The sequence below is a fragment of the Lissotriton helveticus genome, chromosome 1_1, assembly GCF_964261635.1.
Source record: "Lissotriton helveticus chromosome 1_1, aLisHel1.1, whole genome shotgun sequence".
Classification (NCBI taxonomy): domain Eukaryota; kingdom Metazoa; phylum Chordata; class Amphibia; order Caudata; family Salamandridae; genus Lissotriton; species Lissotriton helveticus.
In genome coordinates, this window is record NC_136057.1 from 1,111,511,501 (window position 1) to 1,111,529,497 (window position 17,997).

The 17,997-nt window shown below is 41.6% G+C and overlaps 1 protein-coding gene across 4 annotated transcripts in view; it reads left to right on the forward strand.

Annotated features, from left to right (window-relative positions):
* The window catches only part of NR1H4 (nuclear receptor subfamily 1 group H member 4), a 479,217-nt gene extending 464,439 nt beyond the window's left edge, over positions 1 to 14,778 (forward strand). For all 4 annotated transcript variants that reach the window (XM_078678713.1, XM_078678729.1, XM_078678721.1 and 1 more), the window contains one exon: positions 13,618 to 14,778. In XM_078678713.1, coding sequence (XP_078534839.1) covers positions 13,618 to 13,856 — 239 coding nt within the window. In that variant the 3' untranslated portion in view covers positions 13,857 to 14,778. The remainder of the gene's footprint in view (positions 1 to 13,617) is intronic.
* Positions 14,779 to 17,997: the final 3,219 nt, after the last annotated feature.

Consider the following 17,997-nt stretch of genomic DNA (forward strand, 5'->3'; position numbering starts at 1 on the left):
TGTTATGGATTAACAAGTTCTAGAAATACTTGTTGTGAGCTGGTCCATTACGCCTAAAACTTTTTGATGGGCGGTCTCTGCATCAAAAGGTTTGAAGACAACTGCTCTAAAGACTTGTAATTATTGTCATTTTGCCACCCTTGAAATTATGAGGGCCCCTGACATTACAGGGACCGCCAATATGAGCAATTCTGGGATGGGAAATAATGAGGATTCTCCCTATGCACTCTTTCTTGAGACCAAAGAGTGAAGCAGGCTCTGTTGTGCAGAAGGAAAGCCCTGATTACTTACCAGTAATCTTCATTACTCTTAATTCTACTCGTCCTCGTCACAGTCGTTACGTCATGAGGGAACTCCCCTCCGGGACAGAAAGAAACATCGGAGAACTCAAAGTAAGCCTACCTTGCACCATTCTTCTTGATATTGTTTTCTTGTTTCAAAGTCCAGGTTGAGTGTTTCTCCACCTTTATTTAATGCTTTCACTATGCCGGTACAGGGCATTAAGAAATGTGCGTTAAACTTAGAGCACTGGAGGAGGGTCAGACTGTTTCTGAAGAGGGACAAGAAAGGTGTGGTGAAAAATAGATATCTGTAGGGAGTGAGCACAACTGTGAATTCAGACATGTGAGAGGTGGGCCTGTAACTTGTGCTGCACATGAAGCTTAGACTTGTATTTTAAGTCCAGAGCCTGTGGTTATGTGTAATCCGTTAGATAACTTTACTCAAAAGAAATTCATGAAGTCAGGAATTGGGGGATCTTATGGAAGAGAGATGTGGTGGGGCCCTCTAAAGTTTAATGACATCACTGCTTGTTTCTATGGTCATTGATATGCATATATGTCCCTTTTTGGGTGTGTTCACGTTTTGTTACCAAGCCTGCAATTTTGATTTCTCCCTCTGCAGCTCTCTCTTTTCATGCTATGCACAAACCCTTGTGTGAACAGGAGACATACTTGTAATTTACTGTTTCATTTTATTTTCATCCTGAAATGAGGGGAACAGGGTTCTGTACAAATCATCTGCACCTATGCTCAGAGGCTCATTGCATTTGTTTTGTCTATGTATACAATGTCACAGTTAAAAATGAATGTTTTGAAGTTCTTGAATGTGTAGATGGTTGAGGAGGATGGTAACCCTTCTCGAGCAACAACCACAATCCTTGTCAGGGTGAACCAAAAGTCACTAATTTAACCTGTGCTTAACCCTCTGGTAGCTTGCGACAAACGTCAGGGTCAGGGTTAACTCAGAGGCAATGTGTAAAATATTTATGCAGCACTCAAACAATAATAAAGTGAAAACACAACACAAGTAAAATTCCCCACCAATTTAAGAAAATATGGTAAAATGGAATAAATGATTTGACACCAGGACAAAAACCCAGACCGGGGATATGCAATGTAAAAGATTTAGGTTAGTATGGCACCTAAAAGCGCAAAGTGCTACTCACAGTTATATGTTTGTGCTAGACTGGGGGAAGTCGCAAGTTCTGGCTGACTGCGATGGTCATCGCTGTAGCGCAAAGAGGAGGCCTGGCATTGTGGATGATCACCGATGTATCATGAAGATCCTGTTGGGTGTCTTTGACGGTTGTTGCTGGAGCTTCACATTGGTGGTCACTGCGGGCTAGCAGGCTGTCAATGCTGTACCACACAGTGCAGATCTCGCGTTGCTGATGGCGCTCGTGGTCCCTGTAGCATGGAGTCAGGTCCATTGGAACTTGTTTGGAGCAGCAAAATCTTGGCTCGAATGAGCCCATTCGTAGACGCAAAGAGCCTAAACCTTCATGATTTTCCCTTTTTCTTCAGAAGAGTGCATCTGATGCAAACCAAGGCCCAGGCACCTCTTGGGGATCTTGAAATCCCTGTAGTAGAGGCCAGCCGGGTCCAGGGGGGGGGGGTCCAGTTGCAGCAGGCAAGCCGGGCAACTGCAAGGAGTCCTCCAGAGCTTGTCTTGTGTGTCCCTGTAGCTTAGACCATGTGGTCTTCAGCTGACCCTTGGCGTTACTCTGCCTGGGATGAAGGGAGCCGATCCAGTCTTCATTCTCAAAGAGCAGGGCAGCCCTCAAGATGCAAGGTAGTCCTCTGGCAGCAGAGCAGTCGTTCTTCTATAGTATCCACAGGTGCAGAAGCATACTGAAGAGTGCGTCTGAGGGTCCCGTTTTTATATCTGGTGCTATCTTTGCAATGAAAGAAACTTCTGGAGTCCCCTTCCCCACAAAAGGATCTGGAATTTCCTGCCTCCCTGCCCAGTCTTCACAGGTTTCCGGGTTCACAAAAAGTTAGGGTGAGGTTCTTTGTGAGTATGGGAGACAGACCCTATTAAAGTACAAGAGTGGTAGATGACAGCTCCACCCCACACATCTTGTCAGGATGGCCCACCCTGCCAACACTTATTCCCCCTCTCTGGCACTGTTGGACTTGGCCCTTCTGGCAGGTTCACCCTTGAACTTTTTGCCTTTTAATGTTACCTAAGTATAGTGATTTCTGGTCTTTTCGCACTTTAGCACTGTGGCGCAGTGTAGAGTGCGTGCGCTCTCTGAGTGCATGTGTGAAATTGGCCTGCCCTCCCATAGGAATGCATGGGGGATATGTGTGTCCATGGTAACTCCTGATGTGTGACGATTGCAGGATCGAGTTTGGTATGTGCGGACTCGTGAGACCGAATGCTGCGCGATGATGTGTGTAGATTTAATGTGTCTAGTGCAGAAGTGCCACTTCTAGAAGCTGGCATGTCTGTGTCATAAATGTGAATTGACTGTCTGGCTTGTTATTGGCTGGAGCTGGCTGGTGTGCCTGGCTCCAGGAGTCAGGATGGGTCTGCCCCGGTGGTAAATGGATGGATCTGCATGTTGATGACAGGGAGGAGTGCACCTGGGACCTGAATAGGGCTGGACCTTCCCTACACAATGCTGGCTCCGCCCTCCGTGGTGCGACTGATGTCCCTAGCCTGTCCCGTGAAGGGGGAGAGTGGCTAAGCACAACAGAGTGCTCCAGAACCAGTTGTGTCTGGTTTTCCCCCACCCCGCACCCTAGAGACAAAGGAAATGTGTGTTTAAAAAGAGGCTTTGACCTCATGTTAAATGTTCTGGTTTTCCTGACTAGAATCTACCAGGGGTGTGCTGCTGCTGGGGCCCAGGGGAAGGCTTGCCTCCCTGGGCCCTGCCCAGCCCCTGGATGCCCTGCCCAGCCCCTGGATTGCTGATGGACTTTGTTGCAGGGGGCCCTTTTCTTTCTTTAGGGGTCACCCCTTGGGGGCTTGCTGGTCTCTGTGCCCCCTAGCGCCTGGGACATGCTTTATTTCAAATTGCCTTTTATTGGGGGCACTTAGCTCCTCATTGCTGCATCTACCAGTGCAGCGCGGGTGTCCACCCCGCTTATGGCGATCTGTTTATTGGCAGGAGCCTACCCTGCATTATGCCCACATTGGATTGTTCATTACGGGTGCCCACCACATCGTTGTGCCCCATTTATATTACGGGTGCTACCCCGTTCATGCCGCTTATTTGTTTATTTTAACGGATGCCCACCTCGTTTCTACTTTTATTTGCCACTTTGAGGGAGCCTACACCTCAAATTCTGCCCCCGAAAAATGCCGCCGCCGCCTGCAGCCCGCCTGACTGTGGGCGGGGTCGCCGGACGGAAGAGATTCCGGCAACCAGGAAGTACGGGCGAAGAATAGAGCCTCGGGGGAAGTATCTGCCCAGAGCCTCGCCGGCTCCATTTGCCCGGGTGAAGTGAGGAGGCGGCAGCTGGCGCCATATGCAGCGCGGGGCTCCCGAGAGGAACAGGGAAGCCACGTGCCACAAACGAGCATGGCCGCCGGAGTCCCCTACGAGAGGAGACAGTCCCCACAGCAAGCTAGCAGCCCGGTGAGTAACGGCTGGGAATATGGCAGAATCCAGCTCTTCGAGGAAGCAGATCCGTTGGCTGTGCCAGCAAAGGCACAGCGTCAGAGTGGCCCCGTGTGCTCAGTGGGCCGATCCAACCTTTTGGGGGCATGTTTGTTTAAGGAGCCAAGGTGGCTCCTCCCCGCCCCACAGAAGTTGCTGTACAGTCCGTGAGGGGCCAGAGGAGCCCATGCTGAGCCTCGTGGCTCCAATGATGGGCACGTGTTTTCTTCCAGAGCCTCGAGGGCTCCAACCTTTTGCACAGTCTTGGTGTTTGAGGAGCCAGAGTGCTCCAGAGGGCACATGTATTGTTTTAGAGCCTAGAGGGCTCCAAGGTGCACAGTTGTTTTCAGAGCCAGATGGCTTCAACGTTTTGGCGCAATCTTTGTTCCAAGGGTCAGTGAGGGCCCATGCCGCAGTTTTGATCCACAGCTGCCCAGAAAGTAGGTTTTTCTTTCTAGGGACATGTCTCTGGACACAGGAGTGAGTCGCACTCCTTTGCCCCTACTTTGGCCTTCCACAGCTGCGCAGCACTTAGTGCCAGCTGTAGCGTTTAGGCCCTGTTCTTGTCCTCAGCTGCCCAGCAAGTAGTGGGCAACTGCTACGTTTTGGTTTTGGCGCAGTGATGCAACCTGGACCTTGATGTGATTTATGTACTACTTTTTGGGTGTTAGGAAATGTACCGTGTGTAGTATGTTTTGCACACTCTGTCTTGATACCTCTAGAGATGAATAGGAGGTTGTTTTACCCATTTAGGTATGTTCGGGAGATTGTACTTCCCTGTGTGATTTGCGCCCCTAGTGTAAGATTGTACTTAGGTGCTGATGGTTTAATGTAGTTAGACTGGTGGGATACTGTGTATGATGGATTTCATGGCACAGACTGTTGCAAGTGCAGTGATTGTCAGTGTTTACTGACTGTACGTTCTATGACCTATTTTTACTTGTATGTTTTAGTTCACCTTTACCAAGTTCACTTTGTGATGATCCTGACAGTGGTCCATGTGGCCCTGTCAGATGTACATAATCCCTTGTAAATATTGCCCGTGCCAGTTGGAACAATGTATATGGTGTGATTACTAGCTGATGTGTCTGGATAACACAGAGGCTATTTTTGATATAACCTTGTGTGGAGTTCCTTTTGTGTTAGGCCCGGGATGTTGTTGCTGGTGGGTGCGTGCGCAAATGCTTTACACATTGCCTCCGAGATCAGCCTTACTGCTCGTGTCACGTTGCCAAGGGGGTGAGCAGGGGTTATCTTTGGAGTGTAACTTCCTTGCCCTGACTAGAGTGGTGGTTTCTGCCTGGCTTTGGCTCAAGCCTCAGCCAACCAGAAATCCCATTTTCTAAAGGGCACTGTCTGGAATAGATAAACAAAGGACAACTACACCTAGTCATGTGACCCCCGGATGCAGGCACCAAATTGTTAGGACAATAAAATGCCAAATTCCTCCTAAAAATAGCATTATCAGAATTGTGATTTAAAATTTAACCAATACCATTAAAGACCAGTTCAAATTACAATTCTCTAGAAACCAAACATGATATTTGGTCCTGTTCCAAAGAAAAAGTTATCACTAATCAAATGTTATTAGGTAGCCCAATGTTATCCTAAGGGTGAAATAGCCCTTGCAGTAGAGAAAAATTCATTAAAGAGTTGTTCAGAACCAGTACATGTAAAACTTAAAAGTACATGGCCAACTTTTTAGAGCAATGCACTCTGCCCTATTAAGTTCCTAATGTGTATTAAAAAGGAAGGTTTAATTTGCCAGTTTGCATCAGCAATTTAAAACTGCACTACACCCTACAAAGGCCTGAGACTTGTTGTAAAAGGCTACGTTCAATGGGTGGCACAATGAGGGGTGCTTCCCAGTAGTATAATTTAATTTACAGGCTCTGGGTACACCTAGTACCATATAAAGGGTCTTACAAGTAAATTAAACAGACCAAACAGGTGTATGCCAACTGTACCATGTTTTGGGGGAGAACACAAGCACTTTAGCCCTGGTTAGCAGTGGTCACAGAGTTATTAATCAACAAAAACAAGTTCAGAAAAGAGGATTGAATTAAACGTTTGGGGCAGCAGAGAGAGCTAAGTTCAACAGCTTGTGATTTTGGATGAAAGGACATGAAAGCTCTTTGGCTAGTTCATAGCACAGTGAATTATTTGGGTCCAGCTTCAGGTTGTTAGGTTATCTGCTACAATGTTATTAGCTGTCACAAGATTTCCAAAATAGAGTTTGGGTGGTTTGTCTTTTTCAGTCCAATCCCCAATCACTGGAATTAAATTATGATTATGAATCACGAACACTGTTTACAGTCTCACAAATATAATTCTATGAAATTCAGATAATGGGCTAAGGCTTACTGGAAAAAAAGAAACATGAAAACATAAAGATATGTGTCAGTCCAGGGACATGATAAAAGGTTAAAAAAAATCTAAACATTTCAAAACAGTGTGTTTTCTTAAGTGAGGGTTTTAATGTACTATACTGTAGAGGAAGACAGATGAATTTAAGACAACTTGTTCGCCAAGGATTTGAAAGGGAAGAAACATGCCTTATTGTAGGAACTGTGTTGTGGAAATGCTGAAGCAAAGCAAATGTAAATATAAAAATAAATTATTAACATTCCAGTAAATACCTAAAAGAAAGTCCTCACCAAAGTCTCCTTTCGAAAGGCGGTTATATAGGCCACAGGCAAGCCCCCTAAAATTATACATCCAGCAAGCCTGTTAAAGCTCCTACAGTGGTTAGAACTGAAAGAAAATGGCCATAGACACTTTCCTGGTATGTGGTAAGGTAATTCACTTCTTATCATTACAAAATGTAAGGGAAAACCGCACCAAAAAGCAAAGCACCAATGGAGGTCAATGGATGTGGTAGAGCGGGACCTAGGCACAATTTGAGGCCAACTGCAATGAAGTACTGGTCGGACACACCAAGTGGGTTGAAATGGTTTCACTGTCCTAATCCAAAAAGGGACATTTTTGGGAGGAAAAAGCTGTTTCTCAGTAAGACACATACAAAATTGTTGCTGCTGCAGTCAGTCGCATACCTACCACACGTCGGTTCTACTCAGGCTCTGGGGCTTTGCAGGTGTTTGCTTAAAACGGTTTCACAACAGAAAGGTACTTAGCTGTTTTTTTAGAGATACTGGAGCCTTCTGGGGGCAAATCTAAAATTCAATCGGATGCAATCGAACTGCCAGGTATGCTTCATGGTAGATCCTCTTGTCTTTGAATCAAAGGTTTTCAAAAGTTTGAAAACTTTTTCCTGGTACCAAAACAACCACAGTAGTATACTTATAAGCCCCCAGGACCTCATGGGAGGCACCTAGACACTCCAAGGATGTGCCAGCCAGAGGCCACTAGAAGCGTCCAGCCTAAGTTACAGTTGATAGGGCTCACCAGGGGATTGTATGGAAAAGGCCTCTTGCAGTTGTTTGTGTCCATGATGCCACACATTAGGTGAGCCAGCAGGCCCTTGGTCTCCACTTATTTGCCATTTGTATACGTGGGAGCAGACCCAATCCTTCAGAGTGCTTCATGCTCTAACGGGGTTACTGTGGGGTGCCACATGTATGCCTCTAGATGGTGGGTAGGGATGAATCTCGGGCACACTTTATAGCCAATTGAGTTAAAGTTCCTGGGACAACACTACAAACTTTTTCAGCAGCTCTTCCTTGCCATACAGCAAACAACTCCCACAATGCACCTCACTTTCAGGGTGAAGACCAATATTTTAAAATTACATTTACTTTATATTTGATAAGAATCTGACTTAACCGTTAGATGGGATTTCTATTAAATATACAAATAAATATTGAAGTGAAGTAGCTAGTACAATTCAAATGTTAGGGATTATAGAATATAAACTATACTTTAACTTTGCTATGTGCTTTTTACAGGCTGATCAGTAATAACGTTGGTTTAGGCCAAGTCACTGGCAGAACATGCCATTTTTAATGTCACGTAATTTCCACTCTTAAATATTATGGACCATACCTTGTGGGCAGAAAGCTGCACTTAAAAGTGCCTCATTTAATATTTTGATCAGGTTTACCTACATGTCAGAAGGGGAATTTTAACAGACTTGGGTAGCAGGGTTAAAGCTACTGCTGTCAGGCTACACAGGGTAGGCCTGAAGTCATGTTTTCACTGCAACAGCAGTGGATGTCGCGTAGTATGTGCTGCAATCCACAGGGAGTATTTAACTCTACAGACCATGGGTGTATTTCCACACCATGTACTATGGTCTTACAGAAAAGTTGAATGTCATCATCACAGAGTTCTAAAACTAGCAAACATGGGGTCCAGAAAATGGCAGACATTCTGGGGTAACCATGCAGAAAAGGCAAACTTCCTACACTTAAACCTAGACCAAAAACAAAAATCTGTTGAAGGTTTCTTCATATCAATCTACTCGGATATATACAGCATGGCTAATCACTTGAGAGGGTATCCAAGCAGCTAAAACAAACCTAATAAAAATGAACTTGTAGCACCCATCCTAGAGTTTAACAACTTGTGCTTCATGCTGCTGCAAGTGTTTAGCTTGCTTTGTGATCATATAGATAACAAAGACATTTCTGTTTTTTGACTACTTATTTTAGTTGCATCTACTAATTCTCAGGGATACGTTTTTCATACCAACACTATATTTTCTTTATTAAGTGACCATGCAGCACTTTTTCTTGAGCTTTTTGGAGTTCGAATGCACTCCAGTCAAACAGAGAGTGTTCCAAAATTAATCTTAGCCAGGTCAAATGGCTACCAGCTTAAGTGGGACAGCATAGACAACTATAAAATTATTCTGCAAGTTGTAACTAACAAGCTGAATTTGGTCATAACCTGTCTAGACCAAGATGCTGCATCAGAGATTTTAATTCGTAATTTTGCAGAAATACTTCAGGAGATTAAACTGGCCATGACTTGGACCAAAAGCAATATGGAGAGACCTGTATCACGATGGTTCGATGAGACCTGTATCCGGGCCTTAAAGGACCTTTGTGGGGCCCTAAAAGTATTCCCTAGAAATCAATCTCAGATCAAGGATCTAAGATTGGTGTATAATAAAGCCCTTAAAAATTGGGAAGATGAGATAAAAGAAGAGGCGTAGAAAAATTTGGCTAAGGCCGCATCCAGAAATAGCATTAGGGAGTTCTGGGAGATAGTTGATGCCCCTTTTTTTAAGAAGGAGCAAGAAAAACTATTAGACAACCTTGTGGATAAAGATACATGGGTAGCACGTTTCAAAACTATCTTTGGATCTGAGACTTCATCTGGGACTGAATTGCCTAATCACTTGGAGGTCTCACTTAAGCCAAGGACCTTTAATCAGGAGGAACTAAGTTCTGCCCTGGCCAAATGTAGTCGTTCCAAAGCGCCAGGGCCGGATGGGGTCCATATTGATTTCTTTCTAGAATATCAAGAATGATGGACCCCTTCTGTTGACCAATATATTTAACGAAATCTCCAAGAGAGGCCCACCACCATTATGGAGAACAAGTATTATAGTTCCAATTTATAAAAAAGGGGATAAATCCATTCCTCAGAAATACCGCCCTATTTCCCTTCTCGACTCTACTCCTAAACTCTTGGGGTGGGTTTTATTGAACAAGCTAGAAGACTGGGCAAGAGAAAATAATATCTTAATACCATCTCAATATGGATTCCAGAAGCAGAGAGGGACGATTGACCAATGCCTAAATCTAAGCCTGATCATCTCTAAATACACCAGAGCAAAGAGAGGGAATATATAAATGGCCTTCATGAACCTCTCTGTGGCTTTTGACTGCGAAGCTCACCTAAAACTGTGGGCAACCATGGCTGAGATGGGCATAAACCCAAGCTTGATAATCCTTGTACCCCAAATATACAAATATACTCACAGGTGTTGGGGTCAGTCCACTATGGAAGGGAGGGATGGGGAATGCACTAGACCTTTTAAGATCATGAGAGGAGTCAGGAAAAGCTGCTTCTTTGCCCCATTCTGCTCGACCTCAGCGCGGCATTTGATACCGTTTCACACGCTATCCTTGCCCAGACACTCCATTCTATAGGCATTCGAGGTAGGGCTCTTGATTGGATTAAATCACTACTAAAAGATCGAACATTTCAAATCTTTTCACAAACCACCAGTTCAGACATCAAGTCATTCATACATGGAGTACCTCAGGGCTCAATTCTGAGCCTGTTACTCTTTAATATTTACATGAGCCCCTTAGCTAAATTAGTGGAGGAAACAGGACTTTTGATGTTCTCATACGCTGATGATTCTCAGTTGCTCTTTTCTCTTTCAGCAGCAGATGCAAGCACTCCCTCCGCTCTGCAACTTGGACTCAGAAACATCTCGAATTGGATGAATACAATTTTTTTTAAATTAAACGGCGGAAAAACAGAGTTAATCCTGCTGGGAAAACACAAAGAGTTATGGGGCCCCCAGCACTGGCCTTCTGAAATGGGTACTCCACCCATACCGGTCACAAATGCCCGCAATCTGGGAGTCATTATTGATGACTCGCTCAACCTTCACCAACAAGCGATAAAAACCGCTGCCACTTGTTTTGCCATCTTAAAGCGGCTAAAAAAGATATGCTGGATGCTACCGGAAAATTCTAAAAAAACCATAGTCAATGCTTTAGTGACATCAAGGCTCGACTACGGTAATGTCTTGTACCTGGGGGCAAACAAGGCCACTGTCCGCAGACTACAGACTGTACAGAATGCAGCAGCACGACTGTTATGTAAAATTCCGTTCTCTACACCTACCACCAAATATATCAGGAAACTTCATTGGTTAAAGGTTGAGAACAGAGTCAAATTCAAAACTTTATGTTTTATGCATAGAATTTCCACTAACACTGCCCCTAAATACCTGCAGAACCTGGTGCGTCCTTATCGCCCCACCAGGACTCTGCGGTCCTCCACGGCCAATCATTTTGTAATTCCAAAATTCAAACTGGCGCGCATGGGTGGTAAGTCCTTCTCAGTTCTTGGACCATCTCTCTGGAACTCGATGCCACCGACATTGAGAACAGAGCTGAACTACGTAAAATTCAGGAAGGCCATAAAAACCTGGCTATTCAATATCTAGCATGCCATAGCTTATCATATCGGGATCTGTTGCGCCGGGAAACCCTTTGTTGGGTAGCTGTGCGCCCTATAAATGAAATAAATAAATAAATAAATAAATTCTTATTCTCACTTTATACCAATGGAGTGGAAGCCGCCCTGAAAAGATGCACGCCTGATGTTCCATCTTTTCTCTCAGGTGCATTGCCAATCCTGGCCTATGCGGACAATGCTGGCCTGATAGCAAGGACAGGCGTAGCACTCCAATGCCAAATTAACACCTATGTGAGCTTCATGTCATCCATGGATTTTAAAGTAAACGAGTCAAAAACCTTTATCTTAGTTTCAGGTTCACCCCTCCCTAAAAATATTCCACGATTCTATATTGGGACTCGCAAACTAGCATTTGTGGATACCTTCTAATGTTTAGGAGTTGTTTTTGATACTAAAGAAACTTGGTCACACATGGTGGGTAGCAGGGCACAACGATGGAGCGCATCCTGGCGGCAAGTCTCCAGTTTTACTAAGACACTGGGCTCAAAACCCCTAGAAACAACAAAAAAGATTTACACTACCAATAAAATCTTGGCAACAACATACGGGGCAGTGCTTTGGGGCATAGTACCAACTGACCCCCTACAGAAGATAGAGAATGGGTTTTTAAAGAGGATCGCCTTCTTCCCTCCCTCATTCTCAAACTACATCACTCACCTAGAGCTGGACTTGCCCTATGTGTCTGACTTAGCGAGAGTAGCCCTGATTATGCTTTGGCACTCAGTATTGACTAGGGATACAGTGGGCCTTAATCAGACAACTATACAAAATTGTCTTTTATTGGATAAGGCTCATAAAATCCCCTGGCTAAAGTATGTTAAAATGACCTTCTACTCGCTGGGACTACTCGACTTGTATGTAAATCCTTCTTCATGCTTAACGTTTCTAAAAAAGAGGCTAAATGCATTATTCATAGCAAAGCTAGCTGATGAAAGGAAGGAAATTCAAAAGGCAAAAGCAACTATAAAATGTAATTATTTGATTCCCCCTTGACAGAGGGTGAATATTCGTATTTGGAGGCAGCAAGGAACCTGCAGAATAGGTTTATCCATTTAAGGTTTCATGTAAATCTGATCCCTCTGTTGTTGGGCTTCCCTTCGAAAAAGTATGTTCTCAGTGACCTTACTACTTCCCCATGCGATAATTTATCCCCCCAGTCTGACCTTTACCTCCTTTTCTTTTTTCGTTTTTATAGGGAACAGAGAACTAAATATATTATACCTCTTTTAAGGCAGCACAATTCTAAGCAATGTCATGTCGCCCTGTTTTTTATGAAGAAGCTCCAAGACCCTTTTGTATGTTTCATTGTAGCTTCTTTCCTTTGAGCTTGTAAGCGAAGGAGACATGCATTAGATCTCAAAAGTTTTGCTAACCCTTAGCCTCATATTTATTTTATTTTCTGGAAATACCATGAAAATTACCCGAATTAGGCCCAATGTGACATAGGATTTGTAATAATATTTTTTAAATGGTTTTATAATTTTAAAAGGGTGTATTTTTATTTAAGATAACTATTTTTAATATTTATTTACAAATCAATCTGTAATTGGGATAATGTAGCACTTTACTTGTCCCTTTATTGCGTTTATTGCACAAAATATAGATATTGATTCGAACATTTTTAGCACAGTTTAACCTTATAACCCAATACCCCCCACTGTTTGGAGGCTTGTGATTTGAATTGTGGTATTTTAAATGGTAATTTTTATTAACTCTTAGTGTATTAAAAAGAATGATATTGCATTTTTTTATCCTGTATACTTTGATGATCAATGCTTTTCAGATCAAATAAAGTTTTTTGACTACTTATGTTATACATCTGTTACTACTGGGGACATAATAAAACTTGAATCTAGAATCAAATAACAGCTTAGAGCAGACAATAGCAGTATGATATACAAACAATGTTTAGGTTTACAACTGCATGCTGATCAATTTGCAACATGCGCTGAGGACCCAAATAGCGTCAAAACACATATGGGATATAAAACAGACCATCCCAGTGGTGTAGGTTGGAGGGCAGAAGGCACATTGTCTAAATTGCTAGTAAGATTGTTTCTCTATAACCGCTCCATTGCCAATCAGGTAACAGCAGATGCATTTTATACATCTATCAGTATGTTACAGGATTCTATTTATAACATCGTATACACCTACAATTGCCATCCTAGAGCTAACAGCTCATGTCAGAACAGATCTTCAACTCTATGTGCTGCAATGGAGGTAAAGGTCATGCCAGTTAAAAACGAGCAGTGACTGAAGACTGTTTCACAGGCCTCCAACCAAGCTGAGGTGAAATCCTAGGGTTCCTCATAAATTAATATATAACGGATTACTACCAGGACACATCAATTTCCTACACTATGTCTGTGGAAATAATAATACAATTAGAAACTAATAATATTACTATTATTGCTAATTGTATTCTTATTATTATTGTTTTGAGGATGTTGAGTAGTAGTAGTAGAAATACTATGAAGATCAGTATTTAAGTTCACTATATGATACAAAATGTTAAAAAACATATGTCCAAAAGCAAGAATTAACTTTTAATATATTATCTGGCTTGTTTAAAATTCATTTTATTTTTTCTATTTCAACAGATCGACAATACATAAACAATAAAGAGTTGGTTGAAAAGCTTCAAGAGCCATTGCTTGAAGTTCTGCAGAAACTCTGCAAGCTTTACCACCCAGACAATCCTCAGCACTTTGCACGGCTTCTTGGACGACTCACAGAATTAAGAACATTTAATCATCACCATGCAGAGATGCTCATGTCTTGGAGAGTTAAGGATCACAAATTTACACCTCTTCTCTGTGAGATATGGGATGTGCAATAATTTCTACATGATACATTTGAGAAATGAGAAATGAGAGCATATATATACTTAAGACTTAATAGCAGCTGGATTTCACCAGCGTATATTAATGCATAGAAGCTTGATTTGCTCAAATATGTTAATCTGTGTTCTGGTTTAGGAACTGTTAACTTTTTTCTTCATTTGGTCAATATTCTTTTTCTTTTTAAGCATTACATGTACATTTTTGCCTGCACGTGTGGATTGATATTTAATAGTTAGGGGTATGGGCCATGGTTACCTACATCTGTCTTGAAAAAAATATGAAGTGTTATATTTGATATAAAGTTGAAAGAGTTATAATGTTCAAGGATGGCTCAATCCACCCAAAACTAATTAGAACGTAAAAACAGCCTATAAAAGAATATTATTTTTCAGTACTATTTGTAACACTTTGAACAAAATTCCGGTGGATCAAGGTTAACTTCTTTCTGTGTATATATGAAACACAGAATTGTATTTATTTTTTGCTACCTTGCATTTTAATTCTACATTTTATTCACAATCACAATGTGTATAATTCAAGTGATAATCACTCATTTACACAAACAATAATTACTGATACAGTATTCAATCAAATATTAATTCAGTCAACTACTTTAAATCATAATTTGTGAACAATTAATTTGTGTTACTAGAAGAGCCTGTAAAGAAGAAGCTTCTTCCTCGAAATGGAAAAAACATAATAAAATTACAACATACTACTCAGATAGTTTACAAAATGATGTAAATATGGCAGCCTTTTAATAATGCATACTTCCTTGCTCCGTGCACATAATTCATAAAATATTTTTATATTTATTTTCCTCTGCAAGAAAATGCATAATTTATCATGCAATATGTCTCTTTATGCATCTACAAGTTAGTCCGACTGTACGCTAAATTAAAGACAATGAATGGCTAACTATGAATTTGTGGCCAATTACAAATTTGCAGTTTGCGTGTTGTTTAAAATGTGCTGGTTAAGAAAGTGTAAAAGTCTCAGAAATTCGCACCTGTTTATTGGTGAAGCTGAGAATCAAACAGGGCTCAACAGATAAGGTTGATTATGTGTTGGATACAGGTCAGATCAATGTTCTACTAATGTTTCAGCATTCTAAATTGCCTAAAATACATTTCATATCTTCATTGGCAAAGGGAACTTCATCCTAATTGCTCTCAAATATTCCAGAAACTGTTACAGCTATGTATCTTCTTGGATGCTAAAGAGGATTTAAATGCAAACATGAGCGAAGGTTTGAGTTGTTGGAAAAAACCTAAGAAGGAAACTGATAAGCATTCAAAAGCACTTCCGTGAAGCATAAAGGTCTAACATATGCCCACATCAAAGAGGGAACACAGCCAATAAAGACACCCTCATTAAAGTTTGGCAACATACACTTGAAGAAGCAGCTAAAGAGGAAAATCTGGAAAAATTTCTTACAGGTAAAATCAAGTGGTATGATTTACATACTCTTTCTTTGGGGAAAAATTACTAAAGACAATTGAGGTATAATTCATGTTTAATATTACAACATCCATGGAAAAACTGAAGCTGAAAAAACAAATGATCGCAAATGACAACATGATTCACAGAGGAAAGCACTGAAAAAGCAATTGATGAGCTGTGTTCCAATTAAACTAAGTGTTTCAGGAATTTAAATCATGACATGTATTCATCTGGGAAGGATTATTTCAATGCTGTGCCTCATTTAATGCTTTTCGGAAATCTGGAGAACAACTATTTAAAAAGAGCAGTTCCAGTGATCTAAAATCATTCAGACTCTCACTAATTTTTATTGGCGCAAATACCCTGCATAACTCTTTCTGGGATACATAAAAGAATGCGTGCAAATTCGGAATGTCATTGCCTCTGCCCAAATAGACTTGCAAGATGTCTTATATGCTATTAACCCTGTATACATTCTCTTCTACATTATGAACAAACACTTACGAAAGAACACCAATTTTCACCGTTCCTTATTGGCAGCAGCAAGTAAAGGCTGATATTTAAGAAACTGAATAAAGCTAACATTCCTAAAAAACATGCAAAACAAGAGCCAGTGCACTCAAATAGTTGAGATTAATACATGGCCAAAAGAGGGTTGTATGCTTAGACGTATTTGATTATATATTAAATCTCTGGAAAATAGTGTAATACATCACAAAAAATGAAAGATTTTTCTCGTCGCTCACTCCCTCACCATCATAATTGTGACCAACATATTTTACCAGATTGTACTTGAACTTGCTCTTTCCTGTCAGGAATGCCCTCATGTAGCTTGTTGTGTCTTTGCAGTTTGAACAGGCGGTCAGCCTTTTTACCATTGGAGTCCACTTATTTGCCCTGGGTGCCAGGGGGAGTAGATCCAGTCCGTCAGGGCTCTTCTCAATTGCAGACAGAAGTTTAGTCTTCTGACCTACCTCAGGTCTAGGCGTGTTCTAAAATGCAGGCCTAGAGTACCACATTGATGCCTAGCATGAGCTAGTGGGAGACATTGATTCCCGAGGATGCCCCAACCAATGGGGTAAAAGTTCCCGAGGTGAATCCTACTCATGTTGGGCATTTTCAAGATGGCAAACGTTTTTGGCCACTGTGTGTGTGTGTATGTGTGTGTATGTGTGTTAGTGTATTATTTTAATCCTTGTGTCCTCCACATCTAACACTAAAACCCAGTCTGGGGGACACTCCGAACCCGCAATAACCCCAGAGACAGATGTCTGATTGAAGATAAGTAGGATTGTCCAGCAAGTAGGCATTTGATATAAAAAAAACTGTTTTGGCATCCTGTTTCCCTTCCTTTCAAGTGCTCCCACAGTGTTATGTTTAAAACCTGAGAGACAGAAGTCTGGTAGGGCAAAGCAAGTCTTTCATTAACCAGACAGTGGATATACAAACATTATCCTGGCATTCTGTTCTTCAAGTGCGCCCCAAAGTGTTTTGTACACCCAGCGGACCTATCTAAGAAACTTTCACAATTAAGCACGATTTGACACTGTAAACTCAAGAATGATGCTCACAACACCCACCCTGCATATTTTTGATGTTTCAGATGAGTCATCTCTGTCCATTCAGGTAAGCCTATTGTTTGACTTGGGAGGGATCGGTGGCTCAGAGTAGGTTGAGAGCAAAGCCAAATTAACTATCAGGAGCTTCAGCCAGGGAAAAGATAACTTTCTAAAAGTTACTTTTCCTTAATATTTATTAAAATCAAACTTCACTATTGAATTGGATTGTTCTAGATAGTCCTATTCATGAGATACAGTTGTAGTATTTGAATCTATATTCTGGTTTCTACATAAGACACCTATCCCTACAACCATGAAAAATAGCTTTTGGGTGCTAGTCACTGTAAGGACATGTTAAAATTAAATTTCTACAGGTTGTACTTTTAAATATCAAGCACCCAGTCTAGTGGGCAACAAGACCTACATAGGTGTGACTTATTAATATTCAAAAGGTAGGTTTTGACCTGTCAAAATGGTTTATTTTGAAAGGTTGAGTTGCAATTTTTACACTGCTACAGTTAGGCTACACAGTTTAAGCTTGAAGCCATGATTGCACTGCCACTGTAGTGGATGGGCCAATATGTTCTGCAGGTCACTAGTGGCATTTACCTTCCAGGCCCTAGGTATACTTTGTAACATAGACCAGGGATTTATAGAATATGCCAATTCGACCATGGTTAAAGGGAGACCAGAGGCACTTTATTACTGGTTAGCAGGGGTAAAATACACAGAGTTCCAAAGCCAGCAAACATATAGGGCCCAGCAAAAGGGGAAAAAATCAGGATGACCATGCAGAAAAGGCAGACTTCTTACATTCACGTGCATTGTGTTTAAGGCAGTTACTGGTCATTGACTGTGCCGGATAAGTTGAACTTTGAAAGAGGCTCTGAAGGCTCACCCATAAAATTCAGCCAGAGGAAATCACCCTAATGTTTCCTGTTATTTTCCAAAATTAGAATTTCATTTTGCAGGCATTGAGTTTAAGGAAATTATTCCCCATCCATTGTTGGATTACCTCAAGGTAGTTCTGGTTAGATAGGGATAGTAGAGATTGCTTTTTCAACTGAACAATGATTTGTGTGTTGTATGCCTAAGACAATGTTTTTTTAGCCAAGTAACCTAATGACGAAGGGAC